The sequence below is a fragment of the Notechis scutatus genome, chromosome Z (assembly GCF_049901735.1).
Source record: "Notechis scutatus isolate UNSWTSFEM ecotype Mainland chromosome Z, rNotScu1.2, whole genome shotgun sequence".
NCBI classification, from domain to species: domain Eukaryota; kingdom Metazoa; phylum Chordata; class Lepidosauria; order Squamata; family Elapidae; genus Notechis; species Notechis scutatus.
Window position 1 is genome coordinate 118,561,556 of NC_142025.1, and position 15,461 is coordinate 118,577,016.

The window sequence follows — 15,461 nt, forward strand, 5'->3', positions numbered from 1 at the left end:
CGGTCTTTGCCTGGGGAGTTCCACGCGGGGGGAGGGAGGGGCCAGCAGCCTTGGCCCTCCCTTCCCCTCCCCGGATGCTTCTCATATTTGTGACACCCAGCGGGCTCCACCCCAGACTTTTGACAGGAGTTGCGCATCCCTCTCGCTGCTCCAGAGCGTTCCGGGGCCAAACGAGCCGCATCGGAGCTGCTGAGCCGCCCAATGCCAGGTGAGTTGCGGGCCGGCGCCGGGGCAGGTGGGTTGGTGGAGGGAGCCCACAGACGCTATCTCTCCCTCTCTGCCCGTATGCGACTTTGCAGAAGGTGAGGTCGCAGGAGGCGTCGTAAGGTGAGGGAGGCTGAAGTGGGTCGTCGAGGGCAGAAACAGGAGCGTCGTTGCTGAGAGATCTGAGACGAGAAGGAGAGGTAGGTAGGTAGGTAAGGTAGTTAAGGCAGGTAAGGAAGGAAGGAGAGGTAGGTAGGTGGAAAAAGAGCGGGAAGGGAGGAAGGAAAGGATAGGTAGGTTGGTAGGAAAGAAGGGAGGGAGGGAAGGAAGGAAGAAGTGTAGGTGGTAGGTAGGTGGAAAAGGAAGGAAGGAAGGTACCGGTAGGTAGGTATGTAGGTAGGTGGAAAATAGAGGAGGGGGGAAGGGAGGGAGAGAGCGAGGAAGGAAGGTGGAGAGTGGAAGGAAAGAAGAAAAGAAAGTAGATAAGTAGGTGGAAAAGGGGAAGAGAAAAGGGGAGAGAGGGAGGAAGGAAAGGGAAAAGGAGAGAGGAAGGAGAGAAGGAAAGATGAAAAGAAAGTAGGTAGGTAGGTAAGAAGGAAGGAAGGAATGGACCAGGGAGGGAACCTTTAGCAGCTGGGAGCTCCAAGGTGTCTCCAGCTGTGCGCACAGGTATCCGGGGCCGCCTAGAGCAGGCAATGGATGTCGGGCAGGTGTGAGGAGTTTAAAAAAAAACACCTTGAGGAGTTGCGAAGAAGTTTGGGGTTGAAAGAAATTCCGGAGAAACAAGGGAATGGGACGAAGGCAGCAGAGAAGGGGAGATGTGGGGAGTGGGAGCAGAACCCCAAAAGGGGGGTCTCTTTAATCCCACCAGTGGGCCAGCAGTGGGTCAGGACTGAAAGTTAGGAGCCAAAGCGGCTGTTGTTACAAACGCGCGTCGCCGGGCGCGACCCCCGTGCTTGCGAATCCAGCGCACGCGAACCGACGGGGAGGGCAGCACTACAGCGCCCATCATCTGGAAGATGGGAGTTGTAGTGCGGAGGTGCTTGAACCCCCTGGGGCTGAAAAGGAGAGTCTCTCTCGAGGCTTCAGAAGGGGGAACCTGCCTCCCTCTGGGCGTCGGAACGGGACTTTGGAGGTCCCAAAGTCGTGCCCGCAGGTGGAGGTGAGTTTCGATTCTCAACAACCCCGCAAGGCAGGCCGGGTTCTCCAGAATCCGCTCCCGAACGGAGCAGGGACTTGTGAAAACACGGGTGGGGCGGAGCTTTGGCAAGACAGCGCTGGATCCGAACCCCGAACCTATCGGGGACAAATCCGTGGGCTCTCCCGGTTCGCGCAAGACCAAACGGGTTAAGCAACCCACGAGCTGACACTTACTTAACTCAAGATAGCAGATCCTAAAGGGCCTGGTTGAGCGAGTTTGGAGGTGAGTGCCTGTTGTTGCGGATATACCAAATAATTGTCGTAGGTTGGAAATTGGGGTTGGACTAGAAGACCTCCAAGGACCCTTGACAAGCCAAAGGGGAGGCTTGCTGGCTTGTGGCACCAAACTGTGTGAATATTGCCGGAGGAGAAGTGATGTGTTGGTCTATAAACAGTGTTTCACATCCTTGGGAACTTTTGATGCCCAGAACTCCCAACTTTTAAGATGGGGGGGACTACAACTCCCACAATTGCCCAGCCAGCAAGGGTTTTGTAGTCCACCCGTCTTAAAGTTGGGAGTTCTGGGCATTGAAGTCCACCCTTCCAAGTTTCCAAGGTTGAGAAACACTGATCTATGATGATTTTAAAAAAAAAACTAAAAAACTGGAATTTTGCAGGAAAAGTTTCTGACAATGAATAACAACGGTTTGTCAGGAAAGGAAGCTTCCAGATTTTCCATGTTGTGTGAACGAAGCTGCGAGCTTTTTGCCTTCGTTTCATTGCCAGTCTTGTGCAAAGCAAAGTGTGTGGGGGGGAAATTCCCCATTTTGGAGATTTCATGTTGTCCTTCACCCCATCCTCGTATTTATTTTTGGAGTACATGACACGAATTCAAGTTTAAATTCTAGGGAAATTAATTCTGGTTTAAAGTACGGAAGACCTATGGGCCATTGATAGCAAGACCCACCTGTCTATTGTGGGCATGCTTCAATCAATCAGAATACAGCTGGAAGGGACCCTTGGAGGTCTTCTAGTCCAACCCCTTGCTCAGGCAGGAGTCCCTACATCATTCCAGACAAATGACTTCCCAATCTCTTCTTTAAAACCTCCAGTGATGGAGCCTCCGCAACTTTTGTTGGCAAACTGTTCCACTAGTTAATTCTGGTTAATTGGTGACATAAATCTGGAGGGTTGGATTGGATTACCTCAATGCACCCGTCCCACTATGAAGTTTGTAGGAGTCTGGTGATTTTTAGGAGGGATTCAGGGGCAGGATCTTCTTGTACAAACCAGGATTGATGATGGCTTCAGAGAATCAAAGCCCACAAACAGACCTTCCATTGAGACCGCTGATAAAGAGATTTTCAGGTGTGACCCTGGGTTTGAGACCATTTGGTACCAGAAAAATTTCAACGTGCAAAAAATTCTTGTGCACAGATAGGATAATTTTCTCTTTCTCCTCAAATTCGTCTTGCACCCAAATATTTGTTTTTGGAGTCGAAAGAAAAGTCCTTTTTGACTTGGTTGAAAATATTTTAACAAATTGGACTTGAATGGTTTGGATGGTGTTTGCCCTTTCCTGACCCTGCCGACAACCTTGGTTGGATCCTCCTGCAGGTGGTCCTCATTTAGCGACCGTTTACAGTCACGAGAGGGGATGAAAAAGGAATGTGGTGACCAGTCTTCTCATCTACAACCTTTGCAAGTCTGTAACGCAGAGGAAAACCAAGGGAACCACGCCTTCGCTTAGGGACTGTTTTGTTTAATAACCGAGCAGTGGTCACTAAATGAAGAATGCCTGTAAAATGGGCACATTTTTTTAAAGTCACGCTAAGAATGTCTAAACAGGTTAATCCTGAACTTCAATATTAATTCATTACTCTGCAGATATTGGAGGGGAGAGGTGTCCATTTTAAGGGCCCAGAAGGAGACAACCTTGGTGTGTGTGTGTGTGTGTGGTGTGTAGGCTTGAAGAGTTTTTAAAATTGATTTTTCACTTTGCCATTCAGCTCACAATCACACCTGGATCTCTCAAATTGTAAATGGGGCTTTTATCCAGGGCAGGAGTGGAGAATGGTGGCCGCTTTAAGACTTGTGAACTTCAACTCCCAGAATTCCTGAGCCAATTCCAGTCAGGAATTCTGGGAGTTGAAGTCCACAAGTCATAAGGGGGCCACCGTTCCGCACCTCTGGTCCAGGACATCATCTTCCAGAAATATCATTACAAAAAGAAACATACTTTCCTCGTGTCCAGAGGAGCTCTTTCGACGCAATGGCCTGTTTTCCAAAACAGAGTCTTGCACATGAAATCATTCTTGCGTAGAAAGTAGGAAGCTGATGAACTGAGTGGATTGCTTGATGTTATCAGATTTTTCTTCCTTTCTAGAATGTGCCAGACTTTATCCTCTCATAGTGCTTAAACAAACATGTCTCACTTAACACTGGTTTGTCGAGTAAACCATAATTGGTTCGTCGAGTAAACCACAATCAGGTAAAGCCGCCAAACCCTGGTTTGCAAGCCACAACCAAACAAATCAATAAATTTAATTTATTTAATCTGTATAGTTGCCCATATATCGCTGGATTCAAAGAAGCACTGAGCTGGCCAACACATTCAGTACATTAAAAATATAAAAATTTACTGTCTGAATAAACCGACCAGATTGAACACTATAGAGTGTGGCACTTCCTAGATCAGCTTGATCGTGGCAAATAAGATAGATTGCTCCTGATCACAGTGCCAGCCACCCATGAGGGACCCTTCCTTGGAGACTCCATTCCGGCACCCTCCAAAAACAAGCCACAAATTTTCATGGCCTCCCATGAAGTTATTTTTAAATCCACCTCCCCAACATACAAAACCCCACCCCGGTGAGGTGACTCTTTTAAAATTCAGCAAATGTCCATATTTTTCTTTGCGTGAGAACTGTGTGGTTTGCCTTCCCAAGGATCCTCCCTGGGAAACCGGTTTGCTGAAAGCTGGTGTACTCCTCAAACAGGTCTCTTGGGATGAAAGGTTCGAGACAGGCAGCTTTTACCTCCCGCCTGGGAAGAACGAAAAATAGTTTTCCCTGGTTGGATTCCTGCCTGCTCTGTAAAGGCACGGGGGTCTTGCAAAGAGGAGGTGGAGAAAAGTAAAACGTTCACTCTGTTATGTTAAACAGTGTTTCTCAACTTTGAGATGATTGGACTTCAACTCCCAGAATCCCCCAGCCAGTTGAGTAGTTTTATTGCGTTAATTCAGTGTTTCGAAACTTTGAGATAGGTGGATTTCAATTCCCAGAATTCCCTAGCCGGCTTAGTAACTTTAATATGTTGTTGCGGTGTTTCGCAACCTTTTAGATGGTTGGACTTCAACTCCCAGAATTCCCCAGCCAGTTGAGTGTAGCTTTATTGTGTTAATGCCATGTGTTTCTCAACTTTTTAGATGGGTAGACTGGACTCCCAGAATTCCCCAGCTGGCTTAGTAGCTTCGTTATGTTATTGCAGTGTTTATCAACCTTTTAGAGGGGTGGACTTCAACTCCCAGAATTCCCTAGGCTGTTGAGTAGTTTTATTGTGTTAATTCAGGGTTTCTCAACTTTTTAGATGGGTGGACTCCCAAAATTCCCCAGCCAGTTGAGAAGTTTTATTGCGTTAATTCAGTGTTTCGAAACTTTGAGATAGGTGGATTTCAATTCCCAGAATTCCCTAGCCGGCTTAGTAACTTTAATATGTTGTTGCGGTGTTTCGCAACCTTTTAGATGGTTGGACTTCAACTCCCAGAATTGCCCAGCCAGTTGAGTGTAGTTTTATTGTGTTAATGCCATGTGTTTCTCAACTTTTTAGATGGGTAGACTGGACTCCCAGAATTCTCCAGCTGGCTTAGTAGCTTCGTTATGTTATTGCAGTGTTTCTCAACCTTTTAGAGGGGTAGACTTCAACTCCCAGAATTCCCTAGGCTGTTGAGTAGTTTTATTGTGTTAATTCGGGGTTTCTCAACTTTTTAGATGGGTGGACTCCCAAAATTCCCCAGCCAGTTGAGAAGTTTTATTGTGTTAATTCAGTGTTTCGAAACTTTGAGATAGGTGGATTTCAATTCCCAGAATTCCCTAGCCGGCTTAGTAACTTTAATATGTTGTTGAGGTGTTTCGCAACTTTGAGATGGTTGGACTTCAACTCCCAGAATTCCCCAGCCAGTTGAGTGTAGCTTTATTGTGTTAATGCCATGTGTTTCTCAACTTTTTAGATGGGTAGACTGGACTCCCAGAATTCTCCAGCTGGCTTAGTAGCTTCGTTATGTTATTGCAGTGTTTCTCAACCTTTTAGAGGGGTAGACTTCAACTCCCAGAATTCCCTAGGCTGTTGAGTAGTTTTATTGTGTTAATTCGGGGTTTCTCAACTTTTTAGATGGGTGGACTCCCAAAATTCCCCAGCCAGTTGAGAAGTTTTATTGTGTTAATTCAGTGTTTCGAAACTTTGAGATAGGTGGATTTCAATTCCCAGAATTCCCTAGCCGGCTTAGTAACTTTAATATGTTGTTGAGGTGTTTCGCAACTTTGAGATGGTTGGACTTCAACTCCCAGAATTCCCCAGCCAGTTGAGTGTAGCTTTATTGTGTTAATGCCATGTGTTTCTCAACTTTTTAGATGGGTAGACTGGACTCCCAGAATTCTCCAGCTGGCTTAGTAGCTTCGTTATGTTATTGCAGTGTTTCTCAACCTTTTAGAGGGGTAGATTTCAACTCCCAGAATTCCCTAGGCTGTTGAGTAGTTTTATTGTGTTAATTCGGGGTTTCTCAACTTTTTAGATGGGTGGACTCCCAAAATTCCCCAGCCAGTTGAGAAGTTTTATTGTGTTAATTCAGTGTTTCGAAACTTTGAGATAGGTGGATTTCAATTCCCAGAATTCCCTAGCCGGCTTAGTAACTTTAATATTGTTGAGGTGTTTCGCAACTTTGAGATGGTTGGACTTCAACTCCCAGAATTCCCCAGCCAGTTGAGTGTAGCTTTATTGTGTTAATGCCATGTGTTTCTCAACTTTTTAGATGGGTAGACTGGACTCCCAGAATTCTCCAGCTGGCTTCATTATGTTATTGCAGTGTTTCTCAACCTTTTAGATGGGTAGACTTCAACTCCCAGAATTCTATGCTGGCTGGGGAATTCTGGGAGTTGAAGTCCACCTGGCTTCAAGTTGCTAAGATTGAAAAACCGTATGCATGGTTCAACCAGAAACACCTTTCCCAGACTAACTGGTTCGCTACCCATGTGGGCACTGCCCTCGATGGCACTGCCCTCATAGGTGGTGACAAGGGCCAGGGTGGGGCACAATGGCAGATGAGTAACCTTCTTCCGGAGCTTCCCAAACATTCCTTCTCCCCCTCCATATCTCCCCCAGGCGAGATTTTCGCTTCCTGTCTCAGCTCATTTCAACCCATCCATCAGGCACAAAAATTCCCATGGATTCAGCTGGCCCGGTTTGAACTGAGAAAGCTGCCCGGGTACAGAAAGCCATGGTGCCTCTGAGGATGTGCAGAAGGACCAAACAGAAAGCTCCACTTGTCTTGTTAGAAATGGAGGAAGGTTTTTTTGGGGGGGAGAATATTTTGTTTTACCCCTGTATTATCTCGAGCCCTTAAAAATCTGGGCAAGGGTTAAACAATCAGACAAGAAAAAAAGAGCGTTTAGTCCTCGATTTGCGGCCATTATTGGGGGTCAGAATTTCCGAAGAAGTTGTTAAGCGAGTCCGGGCCCTGTTTTATGACCTTTCTGTCACGGTTGTTAAGTTAATCCCTGAAGTTGCTAAGTGAATCGCAGGGTTGTTAAATGAATCTGACTTTTTCCCATTGACTTTGCTTGGGAAGGTTGCAAATGGACCTTTTCTGCCAGGCACCCAAATTTTGATGCTGAGATGGTCGTAAGTGCGAGGACCAGACATTCGTCACTTTTTTTTCATGCTGTAGTCACCATGAATGGTCACTAAATGATGGTGGTAACCATATGTATATGTATATGTATATGTATATGTATATGTATATGTATATGTATATGTATATGTATATGTATATGTATATGTATATGTATATGTATATGTATATGTATATGTATGGTTACCACCATCATTTAGTGACCATTCTATATATATATATATAGAACACTATACAGAAGCCTGATGATGGCAGATGAGATTCTGCCGAAATGTTGCTACAACTTTAAAAGCACAACTATAATGACGTGGGAAAATACCCGAACAAAGCTGAATGCCATACATGTAAGTACCCGCGAAAACTTAAGAAAATTATATATATATATAGATAGATAGATAGATAGATAGATAGATAGATAGATAGATAGATAGATAGATATAGATAGAGAGAGAGAGAGAGAGAGAGAGAAATAGAGGCAAACAGAAATAGCGATAGACAGACAGACAGACAGAAATAGAGAGAAATAGACAAACAGAAATAGATAGATAGATAGATAGATAGATAGATAGATAGAGATAGATAGATACATAGATAGATACATAGATACATAGACAGACAGATAGACAAATAGACATATATATATATATATATATATATAGAGAGAGAGAGAGAGAGAAATAGACAAACAAAAATAGAGAGAGAGAGAGAGAGAGAGAGAGAGAGAGAGAGAGATAGATAGATAGATAGATAGGATATAGAAATACAGACAGACAGATGTAGAAATAGACAGAGAGAGACCGAGAAATAGATATAGATATATAAAGAGAAACAGAAATAGATATAGATATATAAAGAGAGACAGACAGAAATAGATAGATAGACAGACAGACAGACAAACAGACAGACAAGCCTATAGGCCATATAGGCCTATAGAACAGGTTCCAATGTTAAGTGAATCCCTTCAGCTGTTAAGTTAGTAACACCATCATTAAGTGAATCCAGCTTCCCCATTGACGTCGCTCGTCAGAAGGCCGCAAGAGAGGATAATGTGACACACACACACCCCCAGGGACACTGCAACCGTCATAAATACGAGTCACTTGCTAAGCCTCCAAATGTTGATCACGTAGCCGCGGGGGATGCTGCAATGGTAGTTAAGTGTGAAAAATGAACAAAAGTCCCTTTTTTTTTTTCCCCAGGGCCGTTCGAACTTCCGATGGCCACTAAAGGAACTGTTGTAAGGCGAGGGCTTGCCTCTCAGTAAATATTGAGCAGAAAAATCTGTCGTGCAAAAGAGCCAATTTAATTTTGCGCTCTCAGCTGTTTTAATATCCATCCGATGATAGAAATCGGGTACCGCGCCTTAAGAGAACACCCCGTTTTTAAAAGCCACCCTTTCTTCCCCAGCTCGGTTCAGGCCGGTTACTAAAAGGGATCCTTTGAATAAACAGAGAGGCGTTAGTACGCCTGCATTTAAAAAAAAAAACATTTAAAAACAAACTTGTGGTTACTCTGGTTTGACTTATCACGTCGGCCGAACCCTGTCATTAAGGTTTGCTAACTGCAACTTTTGGTGATCGACACAGTTGTGGGATGCTAGTTTAATGGTGCTGCTTTAAAGAAACCACAATATAGCGTTTTAGGAGGAAGAGCAGAGAATGGACTCCCAGTTTACCAAGCCTGAGAACTCCAGAACCGGCTGTTCCTAATACGTCGCTGCTTTGGCTCTTAACTTTACCTCACAAAACCCGTGTCAAAACTTCACCTGTTGGAAAACTCAGCCTCTACAAGGAGTCCTGGGCAGGGCCGCTTCCAAGAACTCGCCTTGCGTTGCTTAAGTGATGCCTGCCACAGAAAACCCAGGGAGCGTCCAATGGAATGCATAATTATCCTTGGGAACTCACTGTCACTAGACAGTGGCCACGATCTTCTGGACTGCCTCGGTGGGGATTGAGCAAGATTTGCAAGGAGGAGGGGGGAATTTTTTAGCATGGCGCACGAGCAGCTATGGCTGGTTGGAGCCTCTGAATCTCGAGACAAGGGGAAGTCATCATTATTTTATTTTATTTATCAAATTTAAAGAATGCCCATCTTACTCCAGGCTGTGACCTGTTAGAAACACAAAACCACACAAAATAATTCTTATAGGACTCTCAACTACAGAATCCTTCTTCTTCTTCTTCTTCTTCTTCTTCTTCTTCTTCTTCTTCTTCTTCTTCTTCTTCTTCTTCTTCTTCTTCTTCTTCTTCTTCTTCCTCTTCCTCTTCCTCTTCCTCTTCCTCTTCCTCTTCCTCCTCTTCTTCCTCTTCTTCCTCTTCTTCCCCTTCCTCCTCCTCCTCCTCCCCCTTCTTCTTCTTCTTCTTCTTCTTCTTCTTCTTCTTCTTCTTCTTCTTCTTCTTCTTCTTCTTCTCCTCCTCCTCCTCCTCCTCCTCCTCCTCCTCCTCCTCCTTCTCTCCTTCTCTCCTTCTCTCCTCCTCCTCCTCCTCCTCCTCCTTCCCCTCCTCCTCCTCCTTCTTCTTAATCCAACATTAGAAATTATGTTTGTTCCAGGTCACTGAAATCAGGGCTTTTCCTGTATAATACAGGATTAGGATAAATAAATACCAGGGCAACGCCGGGTTATCAGCTAGTAAAGAATATTCTATATATTTTACTGCGGAAAGAAGTGCCAAAAGTGAGGTTGACGTTGGTCTTTTTGGTTGAGGTCCTACATCCCGCTTAAAGTGAGGAAGGGGCCAATTGGGCTCCCCCTGCAGTTTTTGGTTTTGGTTGTCCTCCGAATTCCCCTGGCAGGGACCGTTGGAAACTGATGGTGAAGTGAGAGAACATCATTTGATGAAAAGAATCTCACAAGGAAAATAAAAATCTAATTTACCGTGGGATAAAAAAAAATAAAAAATAATAATTTACCAGGTGGTTTTAAAGGAAGAAGATGGGATATGTGGTAGGATGGAGCAGACGGATAATCTGATGCCAAGCGGTGGCCAAGTTCCCAAGAGGCTTCTTAGAAATCTGGAATTGAGGATGGAAATCAAGTTATATCTTCTCCAGCAAGCAAGGCGGTGAGAAGGAAAGAGTGAATCCCTTGTTTGGAAAAATAGGAAACTGTCAGGAGGTAACAAAAGTTGCTTGAAAGTGAGGTGGGTGGCATATAAATTTATTAATAAATAAAAATAAAGTGAGGAGGCCCAAATAGTCAGATCTGCTCAAGGGGACATTCAAATCTGAGATTTCGCAAAGGGCCATCTAAAAGTCACAAGGGTCCAATATAATTTCATGCAATATAATTTCATGTAATCATAATCATCTTCTAATTATATCTGTTAACCAATACATGCTTGACAAATAAATACAATAAATAAAGTAATAACCCCTCTTCCTTTCCCTTTAAAGTTTCCAAAAAATGAAATAAAAATAAAACTCAGAGGGAAAATCATTCGATATGGCTCTAAGAAAACAAAGTTTAAGGGAAAATAGTGTTTTTCTATTCATGGAAAAATATAAATTGGAAGGAGAACGGGAGGAAATTTCACCATGGACTCCATTTGGTAGCCTACACTGGCTGGAGAATTCTGGGAGTTGAAGTCCACAAGCCTTAAGGTGGCCAAGATTGGAGACTCCCTGGTCTAAACTCACCTAAACCATAATCTACTGTAATTTCCTTTGTGTTGGGCACCGTGTTTTGTGTAGCTCTGGTGCAGATAAACCAAGTTTTCTGGTTTTGTGTGCTGTGTAAACCTCCACAAACTCAGCAAAAGTACCAACTGCTGACACATTGTGGGTGTAAGATGGAATTTATAGCGACAAATAAGTCTTAATCAACAAATCATCCTCGCATAATATCTCTGGGCAGGGTTGGCGTCTCGTTCTTCCCCGTCCTCCGTTCTGGCTTTCATCCAGAGATTTTGCAAGCCTCCCCAGCTGCATCCAACCGCCCCTTATACGACGCATCCATGGATGCTTCAAACATCTGACGGGCAGTGTTTGAGTCAAGCTGAGGAAAGTCTGCCCATCGCCAGATGTTCTCCAACATCTCTGGAAGGTCATTTGAATTTCCTAGCACGGGGGTCCCCCAAAACTTGGCAACGTTAAGACTTGTGGACTTCAACTCCCAGAATTCTCCAGCCCGCCAAGCTGTCCTAGCAGAAACTAAGTCTTTACTGTACTCTTAATTCCACCTATAGTTTTCCCATCTCTGTATCTGGCTGGCTCCAATTCCTTGGTTTATTTATCTATGCAGGTAGTCCTCAACTTACAACACTTCATTTAGTGACCGTTACAAAGTTACAATGGCACTGAAAAAAAAGTGGCTTAGTTAGGACTGTTTTTCACACTTGCAGCATTCCCTGCAGTCGTGTGATCGAAATCCAGAGGTTTGGCAACCGGCTCGCATTTACAACGGTTGTCATGTCCTGGGGTCGCGTGATCCCCTTTTGCAACCTTATGGCAAGCAAAGGCAATTAGAGGAGCCAAATTCACTTAACGACCGTGTCCCTAACTCAACAACGGTGGCAAGAAAGGTTGTAAAAGGGAGTGAAAGTCACTGGACAAATGTCTCACTTAGCAACAGAAATTTGGGGCTTGTTGGCCATTGTAAGTTGAGGACTACCTATACATCCCATAAGCCTTGTTACGCTGGCTTATAAAAAAAGGAATAAAATCCGTGTTCGGAAGGCAGTTATGGAAAGAATAACCCCCATCTTTCATGTTTTAAATTTTTATTTTATGCACTTATTTATTCACTAGCACGATACCCATGCTTTGCTACATAACTACTATTCTACTCTACTCTTACACTACTATGTGACTGGGCTTAGTTTTTTGGGAGGAAAATAAGGGCGAAAAAATTCTGCCTCTGCCTACCAGCATCCATCGGTATTCATCTGGGTAGCATCCTGCCAGTGTGAGAGAGTTGAGGGCTGTTTGGAAACTGAAACAGTATTTGCTGGGTGAGCAAGAAGGAGACTGCAAGGAGCCTGGGCGTGGCTTAGCTCAACTGTTGGTGCTCTGAAACCGAAACTGGAACTCCTCTCCTCTGCTTGTGTTTTGCATTTGGAACAGATTTCTTTTCAGGTGGGGAGGGGGAGTAGAACTGCTTAGCATCAGAGCGTGTTAATAATAATAATAATAAAAACAACAACAACAATTAATGCTCTGATGGTCATTTTGAAAAATCCTTTCTTAGTGAGCACCTAGAAGCCAAGAGGAACATACATGCCAAATTTCAAATTTGTATGGTTCTGGAAATTTTGTGATGATGTGTGAGTGGTATGTTGCTTTTATATAGATAGATTAAACATGCATGCCGCACTCTTTACTAAATGCAACTCTAAAGACATCCAATTAAAGCGCACTATCAAACATTCAAACAATACATTAGGATCATATATTTAACTATTTATTACTATTATCCTTCCCGTCCTTCCTGTGACCCATCTCCTTTTCTACTTGTGATTATATAGCTTTGTTGCTTGTATCTTTTACGATTAATATTGTTTTATTTAGTTTCCTAATTTATGCTGATTGCTTACTTAGTATTCTATGACTATCGCTGAGTGTTGTATCCTATGATGCATGATGAATGTATTTATGATCATGATCTAATCACTTTATCTCTTTTATGTACACTGAGAGCTTATGCACCGAAGACAAATTCCTTGCGTGTCCAATCACACTTGGCCAATAAAGAATTCTATTCTAAACAAATTCATTAAATTAAGGCTTTCATTAAGAGTTTTACCCAAAATGGGATTATCACAGTACTGTACAGTCCTCTCCGGTTGTGATATGTTTACACAATAATGCCACGCGATCAGAGGTTTTTCAATATTCTGCATCGAGAGACTAAAAAATTAATACAAAAGGCATATTTAATTGTCGGTCAGGTTTTCTGCAAGATTCAAAGCCTCGGAGAGGTGGATACCATTTTGTTGCATGCGCACTTATGTTTGCATTGAGCAAAAAGCACTCTGTTCATGCTCAGGGGCTATCTCCTTTCTATTCTACTCCACACAGCAAAGTAATATAGGTAGTCCTCACTTAGTGACCATTCAAGCCTATGACAGACATCCCCAAAGTTATTTACCTCCCATTTTCAGAGTTCTGATGGCCGAATGAACACACACACACACAATGACATGATCACATTTTGGGCCCTTGGCCACTGATTCACAGTTAACGGCCATTTGCAATTTTCAATATTTTTTTGTTATTTACTGCTGATTCCTGGCAAAAAAACACACCACCCCTTAGGGAAAATTGGTTCGCTTAACGACCAGTCATAAAATTGGACATGGTCACATGATGACCCACTTAACGACCCACGATCTACAACCGTAATTCCAGGCTCACGTGGCGACCTGGTGAACAATTGCCATGCGTTACAACCATATAGTTAGTCCTCAACTTACGACTGCAATTGAGCTCAAAATGTACGTTAAGTGAGACCGTTGCTGATTTTTGCCCCATTTTACGACCTTGTATGACCATTAAGTGAATTATTGCCATTGTTAAGCGAGTTACACGGTTGTTAAGCCAATCTGGCTCAGAAGGTTGCCGAAGGGGATCGCCTGACCCTGGGACACTGCAACCGTCATAAAGATGAATCGCTTGCCAAGCGGCCAAACTTTGATCACATGACCATGGAGAATTTGCAATGGTCACAAGCGTGAAAATCGGTCATAACTCAGATGTTTTTCCCCAATGCCGTCGTGATTTCAAACATTCACTAAACGAACTTTCGTAAGTCGATAACTACCTATATAATTCCTGGCTCCATTTCTGTCGTAAGTGAAAGACCTCATACAAAACCAGCAGAAGATGATTTGCCTACGAAAGTACAAATTGTGTATTGTTAAGTCACAAGGAGTCTTTCAAGTGTCAGTTTTGGAATTTGGGTGGAACAAAGGAAATGAATTATTAAATACAAACAGAATCAACTTTGCAGTTTTATTTAGCAATTTAAACATCTTTCTGATTTCAACGCAGCCCCATACAGGAACGTTTTTTGCCACAAAAACAATGCCAATATTGACAGAGAAGAATAATCCCTTTTTCTTGCACCCTGGCCAAACCCTCAAAAATATACTTATCCCCACTTTGGACATCCTTTCTAATTTATTTGGTTACACCTCAGCACACAAGTATACACAGTCTGCTTTATTTTTCTTTCTTTCTTCTTTAATTTAATTTCTTCCGCCCTCCCTGCAGGCTAACTTACCATATCCCAGGCCCAATATTCCTGCCATATTTTGACAGCCAAGATAACCTTGTCGGAAAGTGTGTGTGTGTGTATGTGAGATGTCTCAGAGCACAAGCACAATTTCTGCAAGCCTGCCAGGAAGATAGAAATTCCTTGGCAGGCATGTTGTTGGCTCCCTTCCAGGTTAGATTTCTATTTGCGGGGCATTGGCTTCCAGTAACAGAGAGAAATCAAAATTTGTAAGCGGAAAAGGAAGGGCTGCCGAAATCTGGTTTTATTTTAAGAAAGAGTTTCCCTTACAAATTAGATTTCTACTTGCAGGGAAAAAGGGGAGGCTTTGTGTATTTGCTACTAAAATCTGGTTTATTTCAAGAGAAGAAAACCTCCTTGGTGATATGTTGGCTCCCTTCCAGATTAGATTTCTACTTGCAGGGAATTGGTACAGACTCCATTCCAGATTAGATTTCTACTTGCAAGGAATTTACGTTTTTTTTTCTCCCTCTCAGATCAGATTTCTACTTGCAGGGAATTGGCAGAGAGAATTCAAAAGTCATAGTCAGAAAAGGAAGGTTCTATACCGAAATCTGGGTTTTTTTCCCCCTCTTTTAGGAAAGCATTAAACTTGTATTGAGGTTTTTGTTGGTCTTGGCAAAAGGACAGTTTGCATTCATAAACTCACAAAGGATTGCAGTTTATGTTATAAACACTTAGACCATTTTTTTAGGCCAGCCAGCTTGCCTTCTGCACGTAAAATTAAAAAATTAAATTGAAAAATGTAAAATGCAGAGATAAAAACCTTCTTGCTCGTTTAGGTTGAATTTCTGCCTTAGATTTGAAAGCCAAAACACCCTGTCTGCTCTTGATAGAAAACGCCTCCAAGCCTTGGAAAATACCAAGTTTTGTATTCCAAGCTTTGTTTACCATCAGTCACACCAATCCATGGTTTATTTATGGTTTGTCAAACAGCAGCAGCTGAGCCAGCCTCTCTTTTATGGTTTATAAGATAGCCAG

The 15,461-nt window shown here is 43.1% G+C and overlaps 1 protein-coding gene across 1 annotated transcript in view; it reads left to right on the forward strand.

Annotated features, from left to right (window-relative positions):
* The first annotated feature begins 106 nt into the window (after nucleotides 1-106).
* The window catches only part of TGM1 (transglutaminase 1), a 56,370-nt gene continuing 41,015 nt past the window's right edge, over nucleotides 107-15,461 (forward strand). Inside the window, exon 1 of the mRNA XM_026689294.2 lies at nucleotides 107-208. Coding sequence (XP_026545079.1) covers nucleotides 202-208 — 7 coding nt within the window. The 5' untranslated portion in view covers nucleotides 107-201. The remainder of the gene's footprint in view (nucleotides 209-15,461) is intronic.